General features: G+C 40.8%; 1 protein-coding gene across 1 annotated transcript in view; it reads right to left on the bottom strand.

The window, feature by feature from the left end:
- Positions 1–12,439, bottom strand: part of ube2j1 (ubiquitin-conjugating enzyme E2, J1) — a 69,231-nt gene that overhangs the window by 20,036 nt on the left and 36,756 nt on the right. Inside the window, exons 3-4 of the mRNA XM_031318589.2 lie at positions 7,753–7,884; positions 7,080–7,164 (exon numbers count right to left, since the gene is read on the bottom strand). Coding sequence (XP_031174449.1) covers positions 7,080–7,164; positions 7,753–7,884 — 217 coding nt within the window. The remainder of the gene's footprint in view (positions 1–7,079; positions 7,165–7,752; positions 7,885–12,439) is intronic.

Here is a 12,439-nt window from a genome sequence, read left to right as displayed (position 1 = left end):
GTATTATTTCTCATAAATTGTAGTGGAGCACTGTTTTTGAATGAAACGTCATTCATTTAGAGTGCGTCTTTGATTTCTCAACATCTCAACCTATTTCTGCATTGACTGTAATGTAATGTCTTGTAACTCAAGGTAAGGTAAGCACCTGCCCCCATGACAGACAGTGATCAGAATCCTGGATGAGGTGTTTACATGCCACAGTATCAGATTACCCCAGGTAGCATATTCCGGTTTTTCAAAACTGGAATAAGAGCTCATCCATATTTCTGGATCCATAATGTGATGTTTACAGTAACAAACGCATAACCAGGATACTCCAAAAACCTGATCGTAATGTCCTATTTATGATTCTAATGTCCATTTAATGTCCAAGAGCACTCATTCATACTGTAGCAGTCATCACCATGAGCACTTTTTAGTTGTTACATCTCATAATTTCTCCATTATGGTGTATAACTTACAAACGTGCTGGAAAGACCTTATTAGATTCCATATTGGAGCATGTTGGGACTCTCAAACTGTTACAAAGCCAAATTGGACATAATATGGCAGCAATTGAAATTAATTATGGAGCATTTGAATTCATTCTTTTTCATTATTGTATTTTATGGCTAACTTTACCAATTCTTTCACGATACAATACTGAATAATGAAAACCCATTACATAAATTAGACTTCACTCAGTCACATTTGAATTAATAAACCACAAAAAAAAAAAAAAAAAATCAAAGTAAGAGCAGAAAGTTAGTCATTTGCACCAATGAAGTTAAGTTTGCACCCCTAAATGAATACAAGAAGGAGAAGCAGCTGCTCATTTTACTTTGATAACAGCAGTTATATATATATATATATATATATATATATATATATATATATATATAAAAAGTCTGTTCAGATAAGTCTTTTCAGTTCCAACTTTTTCCGAGGTTCTGAAAAAGATGAATGGATCTGTGTGTGTGTGTGTTTTCAAATACACAGTAGTAACTACAAAGGGGAAATAGCTTAAAAACAGACACATAATCATAAATAAGTATATATATATATATATATATATATATATATATATATATATATATATATATATATGGATCTAAATAAATAGGAATATGTAAAACATGAAAATGTCAAACTTCTCCAGAGTAATATCAAAGGGAATGTTTGAATTACTTAGGACATTTTATCAAATATGTAGGCGTAGCATATGAACTAAAGCAGCATCCAACAGTAGTAAGCGTAACCATGGAATCACTACAGCTGGCCTGACTGTGAAGTGCAGAAATCAATTATTCAGCCAGGCTTCCTCGGTTCATTCCAAAAAGAATGAGGCACACCGTTTTTGGACAACACTTTAAAAACCCAGCAAGGGAAGTCAAATGTCTAAGGCATGGCCAGCCATGTAACCTGCAGTATGTTGGTAAAAAGAGGTGTAGAGTAACCTTTGTCTTTGATTTTATTCTATTAATGACCTGTTATTACCTTTTTCATGAGTGGGAACTGGTAGGGAAAAATGCTTTGAGGAAGATGCACGGTCCCCCACTGAGTTCCCCCTGATTAAATGCTAAGAAGTAACATGAAAGCAGAACTCAGCAAATGGGCGGATTGCCAGCAGAGAACTAAAATGAGTTCAGTAGAAATAAATTATCAGTTTTTACTCTGGAGTAGGGCTGCAGCTATCGATTATTTTAGTAATCGAGTATTCTATCGATTACTCCATTGATTAATCGGATAAGAAATACTTTTGTTTTATTGAAGAGTAATAATATATTTGGTTTAATAAGTTTGGTTTAATTTTCGAGAAAAAGCAACATTTTTATTGCCTACATTGTTTACAATATCATCTCTCAAAAAACTAAACATATCAAGTGCATTTAAGTGCCATATTACATTTGTTTTAAAGAAAACATTTTCTGAAATGCAATAACGTCAAACTAAGGCATACATTAAACATACATAAACATTACCTGAAGTTGTGCAACTTAACTTTCAGAACTACAAGTTTCAACCTGAGACTGCTCTGTATATAGGCCTATATGTAAATATTAGTTATACTCAACCTATTTCCGTTTATATATTTGATTACAATGCTACACAGCTGTTACACTTATGCTAGTAGATCGTTGATCAGCTGTTTCTCCATGAAGAGAGAGAGTGAGAGCAAATGGTGCAATCAGTTGTTTTTCTGGCTCTTTAAATCAAATTGTGGTCACCACTACGCATTTTCTTGTCTTTGTTTTTGGTAGTTGTTGCGTTTGGTGTAGTTTCATCTTCCATACGACTCTGTGATTTACTTTTGTCGGGTCCGCTTCATGGAATGGATGATTAAGTTAGACTCGTTTTTTTCTGTTGAGATGCTGAAGCATCGACGTCGTGCTATTATTGTGGTAAGCTAGTTCCATTTTGCAGGAGTAGACACACCGTACAGAGTTTTCGTTTTAATTACGTTTGAACTGATTCCAAACTTTGGACACTTTCTGTCGTTTTCTCCAGCCTGTCTCTTCTCTTAGCCCCTTAAGCTCTTTCTTCATTTTGTAATCAGTCTTCATGGCATGCGTCGCCAACAGCGCACAGCGTCTGCCCGGTGTGCGACAGTAATAATCCTCTGTGCGGAAACACCGTAAGCGATACAACGTTGGTAACATTAATTAAACAAAGCTTTGAGGCAAATCATTTTGCATCGAGGATTTTTAGTAATCAAATTATTCAAGGAATCGTTTCAGCCCTACTCTGGATGTATGAAAATATGCCCTTCTTCTAAGGAAAAGGTTCACTTTTAGGTACTTAATAAATGCTGGTTATAGGATATAAGGCTAAATCAAAATAAATCTCCCAAAAATATAGAACCCTAAAATCCAAAGCAAATCTGCTTCATGGTTTTTCTTTACACATTTATAACTTATCCACAGAATTCGAAGATTTTAGCTGGTCCATGTTGTGCAAAAGCTTTGGACTGTCATTTGAGATAAGGAGGCCTGTGCGGGCCGCCGTAGATGGCTCGCACGCTACGAGCATGCACGGAGACGTTTATGCTCAACGCATTGTTCGTTGCAGTATTCTCCGAAACACCAGAGGGCATACAAACAAAATAATCTGTGGATAAGCAAGAAGTAGTGGAGAAGAAGAGAGCGGAAGTAAAGGAAAGCAGGCTGCCTGGCAGCAAATTTACGAATCCTACTATGGCCATGCCAAGACCCGCCCTACGAAGCAGCTCGATTGGTTGGGGTTAGGCATTTGACCTAGAGTGGTTAAGGTTAGGATAGCCGATTGGTCAGGGGATAGGACCTGTACAAATGGGGTTACGTTACCTTGCGTAAGCACGGACGCCTGGCCAATATATGCTATTGAAGGGCGGGTCTTGGCGTGGCCATAGTGGGATTCGTAAAGTCTCTGCCTGGCAACAGCAGTATGTTAAACATCGACGTACCGTGAAACATCACATTTATCTACTCTAATCATTAACATGACTGTTTATCTCCAAATCCAAATTACTGTCTGCCTGTAACACTGTGAAGTGTTCCATGAAGCCATTTTTTTAGCTTTGACAAAACGATCTCTCAAGGGGGTAAGCGAGCGTCTGAAAAGCGTACCTCCTATGGAGAGGTTCATAGGCTAACAAGCCATCACCTCCCGTTAGCATTCCATTGACTGCCATTCATTTTGGCGTCACTTTGACAGTGAATAACTTCACATCTGAAGCGTTTAAAGACTTTATTTGTCCATTAATTATTTCTAAAGAAACACAACAATGTATAAAAGGCTCCATTACCTTGTACCTCACGTTATGGCTCCGTAGCAGACGTTTTTATAAAAATAGGCTAACGACTGTGTCATAACCACACGACTTTATTAATATTACCGTACAGTACAGGAGAAGCTTGCAGGCAGTTTCGACTTACATTAGCTGTTTAAGTTTAATTACTAATGTTAATTAAAGCTGCAAGCAGCGATGGACGGGCCCTCGCGCCTCTGCGCGTGTTGCGGGTTACTGGCGGACGCCGCTCCTTGCGACCGTGCATTTGCGTGGCACTCACACACCGCAAATCCTCACCAATGAAAAGGGAACTCCCTGCCGAGTTCAACGATATCTCACACAAGACTCTACATAATACAGTTCATTAGCTGTGAAAAGGAGCGTGGCTAAATTATAGGGGGCGGGTCAAACCATCACCAATTAAAAAGGAAGTCTCTGCTGAGTTCATTGATACCTCACATAAGACTCTACCTTAAACGGGTCAGTATTTATGAAAGGGGGCATGGCTTAAGCATAGGGGGGCTGGCCAAACCATCACCAATGAATAAGGAAGTCTCTGCTGAGTTCAATGATACCTCACACAAGGGTCTACCTTAAACAGTTAAAATGTTATGAGGGGGCGTGGCTTAAGCATAGGGGGCGGGCCAAACCATCACCAATGAAGAAAGAATTCTGCTGAGGTCAATGATACCTCACACAAGACTCTACCTTAAACGGTTCAAATGTTATGAAAAGGGGCGTGTCTGAGTAAGTGGGCGTGGTTAAAGTATAGGGGGCGGCTCAGTATCACATATAGACCGCCCATTATAAGTTTCATGTAAATCGGATGATGTTTGTCATATAAGGCGCATTTCCTGTTGCCAGCGGGGGGCGCTATGACCAAAAGTCAATATTGGCCTTCATTTGTCCTCAAGGTTGGACTCTTATGAATCCTGAAAAGTTTCGAGCCAACTGGACAATGTACACTCAAGTTACACCCACTTCCTGTTTTGATGGCGAAACGCACAAAATGGCCGCCCCGCCACGGCCACGCCCTATGACGAAAAGTTTTTCTTTTAACAACTTTTCATCTTCAACGTCTTAAGATGGCACAGACCAAATTTGAAGTTGATCGGATGAAATCTCTAGGAGGAGTTTGTTAAAGTACGACGTGGAAATGGCCAAAATCGCACTAATTTCGAACTTTGAAATCAAAATGGCGGACTTCCTGTTGGGTTTAGGGTATGGCTCCAATGACGTTTTTTGTACATCTTGACATGTTACATATGTGTACCATGTTTCGTGAGTCTACGGTGAACGCACTGCAGGGGCTCAATTTTTTTTAACTTTGTAGGGGGCGCTAGCGAGCCAGTTTTGTGCGCCTATTCCCGAAACCCTTAAAATATGTAAATTTTCACCAGACTTGATGCGACCACCAATTTTGGTGAGTTTTTGAATATGTTAAGCCCCTCAAAAAGCCAATTTACTTGCAGAAAATAATAATTCCTTCAGTTTCAATAGGGCCTTCGCCGCTCTCGGCGCTCGGGTCCTAACTAGCATTTTAGTTAGCAATAATTAGCCTGTGCCTACGTTATCTCCTTACATATACCTACACTCTCGTTTTTGCAAGATTGGGAATGATTGAGATTTCTCTTGGCACAGCTACCAGAAGACTTACAACTTTCAGACAGGTTGCTCACGTCACATCTACGTCGTCAAGCTCAGTTGGAGGCTGCTCAGTAACATTCAGCCATCACCGGAAAAGTGCTTCTAATAGACTTCACTCGTCTACGTGGAAGTCTACGACGTGGCTTTGTCCATTTCTTAAACTGTCTATGGTTTTTCCACACTCTCCAGCCAAATGTTTCTTCTTTTCCCAGTGTGTCGTCTCTCTTTGACCACATATTTAAGGCTGTTTGACTCTCTGTGGTCTATACATGAAGAATCACACAGATGTTTCTACAGATGAACCTGCTCTTCCCAGCCGACCGTGCTGAATTGAAAGCGCAGGGGGCGCGTAGTTACACAAATTCAGAGGTGCACTACCACGCGCCACGACAGCTTGCGGAGCCCTGGTGCTGGAAACGACAGCTGAGGTGACGTCATTTCATGGCATGCGCACCGCAAGCACGGAACACTGCGGCAACCATAAAACTAGCTTTAAGACTTGAGGTTTTCATTCCAACCTAAGACCAGGATAATACTTGTATTTTGTTTGTACTACACACTTTATTTTTCTTATACTGCCCATGGCTGCTGCACTTGTATTCACCCTCAGTATGAGATGCTCTGTAGGAGCACCTGTCACTTTAAGTCACCCTCCCGCAAAAGCCCAGTCTGCTCTGATTGGCCAGCGCGCTTCCTGGAATCTCCGGAGCCTCCGCTCCGTGTTTCATTAGTTTAAGCTGGAGCTACTGCAACGGAGTATAGCAGGACTTTGTACCGTGAAAAATCAACGGTAAAGTCTTCTAAACCAAATATTACACAACCGGCCATGTCCCAGCAGTAAAGTGACCAAAAAATTGGGGAGAAATGACCAGCATTGTCCGCCAAAATTACAGCTATCTCGCGTTAGCATGCAGCACCTTAATATTTACACTAGGCTAACGTTAGATTGTAATGGAACAAAGCAGCACTTTCTACCGTCAAAAAATAATAAAGGCAGATAAAGGCTTCTGAACCAAACACTACCCAATCGGACATGTTTCAGCAGTAATGTGCCCCGGAATTGGGGAGAATTTAAAAACATTGGCAGCCAAGATGGCATTTTTTACTGCCTTTGGCATGTAACTACTATTGTTAGCAGTTGACACTAATACAATATAGCAGCACTATCTACAGCCAAAAAGGCTTTTAAAGCAAATACTACATAAACAGAAAATGTTTCAGGAGTAATGTGACCAGGAATTGGGGAGAATTTAACGCCACTGGCAGCTAAGATGACATATTTTACTGCCGTTAGCATGTAGCTACATGCGACAATGTTTCATAATTAAAAAAATACTCCAGTCCTGCCTACTTGGAGCAGATGACCAATCATAGCAGGCCGGCTTAGAGTTGCGTAACACTTGGCCGAGAGTAAAAAAAACTGCTGAAAACGGAGCGTTCAGAACAGTTAGAAATCTAAACGTTTTAGCTCACAGGGATTTCTCTGAAATACATTTACCTCATTATTTGGCCATGTTTAACATGAAAATCTGACATTTTAAAATTGTAGATATGACAGAAAATACGGAAAAGCATAATATGTCCACTTTAAGACTACACTAAAACAGTGACTTGTATTTGGAGAACTAATTAGAGAAAATCAGGGCATGTGGAAAACTTTTGACTTGTCGTTGAGGAAACTTACTGCTCCAAGAAGGCTGCCAGGTCTCCGGATGGTGGCCAGAGATGCTCAAACAAATTTTCTTTCCAACTTCAAATCTTCCATTCGGCTAGGAGGGAAGGCAATAAAAAGAAGATGGTGAGTGGTGTGTGTGTGTGTGTGTGTGTGTGTGTGTGTGCGTGTGTGTGTGTGTGTGGTGAAGATAAATTAATAGAACATACATCGTCAAAGTTTATGACAAGCAGTCAGACATGGAAGTTTGACACAGTTGAGATTGTGGAACGGGGAAATGCAGGCTGGTTTTCTGCAAAAGTAAGAGTTTTCAAACAATAAATGCAAACTGAAAAATGAAGAGGAGCAAAAGGAGCTGGAACATAATGAAAAAGTGTCTGTTGAAAGAATTAAGGGTACGCTTTTATCAGCCTGTCATTAGTGCAGGGCGTCATACAGCTGTCTCTATAATAAGAGAGTCTCATATTATCACAAAACCAGTGCAATTCTCTCTGACATTGTGATGACAGCCCAGGCTTTGACCTGACAACTGTCACTATGTGTGATGTAACCACAAATGGCTGAAGGTTAAATGACATGCTGTCCATTTTCCACTCTTTGATCATCTGATTTGGCGTCTTCCTGTTCCGCATCAGCGGGAGAATAATCAGATGTGATAGAAATGTAGCCTTTGCCGGCATCTTACCGTGAGGAGGATGATGCTAGGGGGCTTCATTGGGTACTCTGGGGGAAGCACGATCCTGCCGTGGTAAACCCCGCCATCGAAATCGGAATCTGGGGGCCCACGTACGGAGAAGTGCCATTCAAAGAGGTTATCCTGCAAAAAGAGAGAGAAACGTCACCGACAACCTGTGATTACTCAAGTCGTCGCAGTGTTGTCTGAAGGGTTACAACACTTGACAGTGACATGTCCTATGAGAAGTGACCCCCACAGCTGTTTGTTGTGCTAATAAATTGTCTTATTGTGCAGTATTTAACTAATAAAGAAAGCAAAATGTCTTAAATTACGAATCTTCTGTAATTTAATTATGAAGTCAACTCTAATCCTCATTTTTCTCTACCTTTATTTACAGGTTTAGGTACAGTGGGGCTCATAAGTTTATGAATCCATGCTAAAGTTGACTAAGAAGAGGAATAAAAAAAAACTCATCTTTTGGAAATTGATCTTAATGCCTTAATTAAAAAAAAAAAAGAGGAAAAATCCAACCTTTAAAAGACAACAATTTTCTTTGTGAATGAATAATGTATCGTAAATAAATAAATGTTCTTCCTTAAAATACAGGGGGCATAAGTAAGTATACACCTATGTTAAATTCCCATAGAGGCAGGTAGATTTTTATTTTTTAAGGCCAGTTATTTCATGGATCCAGGATACTATGCATCCTGATAAAGTTCCCTTGGCCTTTGGAATTAAAATAGCCCCACATTATCACATACCCTTCACCATACCTAGAGATTGGCATGGGGTACTTTCCATAAAATTATCTCTAAATGCAAATCAAACCAGCTATTAGGCTAACTGAAATAAAACCACCACCACAATCTCTAGGTATGGGGTGTACTTACTTACGCCCCCTGTATTTTAAGGAAGGACATTTATTTATTTACAATACATTATTCATTCACAAAGAAAATTGGTGTCCTTAAAGGTTGGATTTTTCCAAATTTCTTTAATTAAGGCATTAAGATCAATTTCCAAAAGATGATATTTTTTTATTCCTCTTTTTAGTGAACTTCAGCATGGGTTCATAAACTTATGAGCACCACTGTATATCCAGGGTGCGATTTGCCGGAGGGGATGCATGGAATGTCCCCCTTTCTGGTCTACATATCCCCCTCAAAGTGATCAATGCTAATTCACCAATAGACCATTATATACCTAAAATAGAAGAATTTTGAACTAAGTAAAGTGCTGTAACATGAACAGTATATACAGCGATAGAACGATAAAATCCGAGCGGCAGTTGCTGGTCGTATTTAGCCGCGACAAAGCTCCGGGACACCGGCTACCAGCGGGAGTTGTTTAGCCGCCAATAGGTGACTGTGAGCCGGGTACAGGCCGCCAGATGACGGTCCTTTCAGGGGCCGTGGTAGTGGAGTTTAGCCAGAAGAAGTGACCGTCATGAGGCAATGACAGTTAAGTTTAGTCACCCAAACGACTAGTTAAGTTTAAGAAAAATATTGTGGTTTGGACTAAGACATTCCCGAGGAACAAACAAGCGTTTCCTGGGGGAAAGCATGTTGTTGGTGCCGCAATGTGAACTCCGCTCTCCGGCTTGAAAGCACTGTATTTTCAATTGAACTGAAGTGCATATTTAAGTGTTTGGCATACCTGGCCGAGTGTAACTATACCCATGGTATTGCAAGGGGGATTTAATTCTTGCATGTTTTGTTTTGTCGTGCATGATCAAAAAACATCAGCTTTTTTCAAAAATCGCATATATTGTTATTTTCAGGATAATGTTTAAGGCTTATTTATTGTCATTCTACAACACATGGTTGTAGAGATGCACCGATAGACCGGCCGGTGACGTTTTCACGTGCTCGGCAATGACCGGCGACCGGCAGGTCAGTCTGACATATGCCGATTTCATGCCGGTCAACGCTACAATTAACTGACAACATAAGTTAAACCAGTTACAGTTCTCAAGGACGCATGCACACACGGACGCGACAGCACAGTCTCTTTTTCCTTTCTCTCAACTTTTCCGCCATGTGTCGCACGTACCCGCTTGCGGTGTGAAGCGCGTGTCCGCGCTATTCTCGCACATGTAGGGAACCTCGTGAATTAACCTGCAACATGTCAGCTGTTTGGAAATTCTTCAGCATGTGTGCAGAAGATAACAAGTTTGTAATATGCAACACCTGAAAGGAAAAAGTAGGGCGTGGAGGGACGACACCAAAAAACAAAATCACATTTTTTTAGTTGGATATTGGATGTGAAAAGAAGGAAATGGTTCTAACATTGAACTTTAGATGTGTGTGAATTTCCTACACCAGGAGTAATTTATATAGTTCTATTTTATAGTGATCCATTATCTGTTAAAAAAATGTTCTATGTTCTGTGCAAAATGTTCTATTAAAGAAAAGATAGAAAATAAATATTTGTGTGTGCTGTAAAGTAGTTAGAAAAAATGAAATCGGAATCGGCTAAAATCGGTATCGGCTGGCCTAACTCAATGAAAATCGGAATCGGCCTAGAAAGTTGTAATCGGTGTAGTCCCTTATGCTACACAAGAAAAAACTAAACCAAACTAGTTTTATGGTGGAGTTGAGGAGTTTACAGTCTGAGGAAAGAAGCTGCTCTGCAGTCTGGTGGTCCAACAGTGGATGCTTCTGTATTCCTTGCCAGACGGTAGCAGGGTGAACAGGCAGTTTCTGGAGTGGGTATGTAGAGGTCGAAATTGTGATGCAGGACCCCAACCCGAAGTGGAGAGGTCTTGAATCACAATTACCCCATCTCCACCAAGGCAAATCTAGTTCTAGTGCTGGGCTGGTGCTGGTTCGCAGTTGGTTCAACTTGCGAACATTCTCCAAACCTGTTAGCTTTTCCACTGGCTAGAGAGCCCAGAGAACTACGTCGTTATGTCACTGTGTACGTCATCATACGTCTCAGCATTCCCCGGAAACGCTAGCGTCAACTTCATAACAACATAACAATGACATTGTCTTTCTGCAAATGTTTCTCCTGGCTTTGCGAGCCTACACTGGCATCAGAAGAAGACGGTTAGAACACATCGGTTCTGCTGGTCTTGAATACTATGGACATTACGTTCGAACAGAAAGGTAATTATCTAACAAGTTTTATTCTCATTAAAGCAGCCATATTATGCTCATTTTCAGGTTCATAATTGTATTTTAAGGTTGTATCAGAATAGGTTTACATGGTTTAATTTTCAAAAAACACCATATTTTTGTTGTACTGCACCGCTCTCTCTTAGCTACAGAGTGAGACCTCTTTTCTTCTTCTGTACTATCTTTGATTGCACTCCCATATGTTGTGTAGCTCAGATGTAGATCATGTCAGCTAGCTAGCTCCATAGACAGTAAAAGAAAGGCTGTTTCTACAACTTCGGTCAGTTACAAGGCAGGATTAGCTGGGAGACTTCTAAATGAGGGCGCACATGTAAGTAGTTCTTTTGTAGATTATGGTGAACTTGTGTGTGTTGTAGCAGTGCTTTGCTATTGAGAACGAGGTAGCATGCTAGCGCTACGAGCTAATGGTTGCGGTTAGCCTGCTCGTTTCGGCTTGTGACGTCACAAGCCGTGCCGACTTTGAACAGCTCACCCAGAGACTGAAGGTAGGACACATTCAGAAACCGTATCAAAGTTTGTATGTGTGTGGAAGCACCAGAGACACAACATAACACCCCAAATCCCAGAAAGTGTTTTTTTTCATAATATGGGTACTTTAACACTGAATGTAAGATGTTAATGTTGGAAGCTAACGCTAGCCCGCTAGCTCTAACGGCTCTCACGTTAGCTACCTACCATTAGCGCAGACTACTTGGTATCGATTACATTGCAGTTAAACAAGTAAAACAAAAATTACTGATACACCGATTTTTATCTTTACAGGTAACGTCAGCGTTGCGGCACATGGCAAGACGGAGGTCGCCAGTTGTCTGGGCACACCCACGTAATGACCCGCTTGCTTTACATTATCCCAGTTATTACACAGCTACCGACTAAAGAAATCAATGATTTGGCATAAACTATTGATACAAATTTTTCCCAGAGTCTATGATCACAACTGATGTACATACAGAGTCTGCCTCCCCTCATCCCTCAGGTATGTAGAGTAGAAATTTCCCCAGTGTGGGATCCGGGCACCCAGCTTCACTATTGCTGCCAGATTGGGGGCACCCAAAATGTTGGTAATCCCTGGAAATCCCTCGGCTTGTGTTTCTTGTCCCACCTGACTTTTATTTTGTGATGTCACCATGTTCCCATATCTAATTATTTTGGTGAACCAGAAATAACCCAAAACTAAAAATGCAGACTGATCACACTAAGTGGCATATGTATGACACGCCAATTCGTATCCAGTTTTTGCGTGTTATAAAGACGCATAATCTTTTTTTTTAGCATGTTTAGCAACGCTGTTTGGCCTCCATTGACCTACATTACATGTGAATTATCGCCATAGCAAGTAGTATGAAAGGATGGAGGTTGGTTGGGGTGGTGACTTTCACCCAGGAGGGCCGGGTTCGCGTCCCGCGTGTGGCGTTTGTCAACTGTTTTTAGTTTTTTTTAATAAACCCAATGTTCTTTTCCTAAACCCAACCGTTTATTGTTTCCCTAAGCGTGTGACGTTGGTCACCGTCGTGTTTGTCGTTTTTTAGTGTTACTAAAGCCTTTCCCAATGTTCT

This window comes from Sander lucioperca, chromosome 19 (genome assembly GCF_008315115.2).
Source record: "Sander lucioperca isolate FBNREF2018 chromosome 19, SLUC_FBN_1.2, whole genome shotgun sequence".
Lineage (NCBI taxonomy): Eukaryota > Metazoa > Chordata > Actinopteri > Perciformes > Percidae > Sander > Sander lucioperca.
Note: the sequence above shows the minus strand (reverse complement) of the source record. Positions and strands in the feature narration are given on the sequence as shown.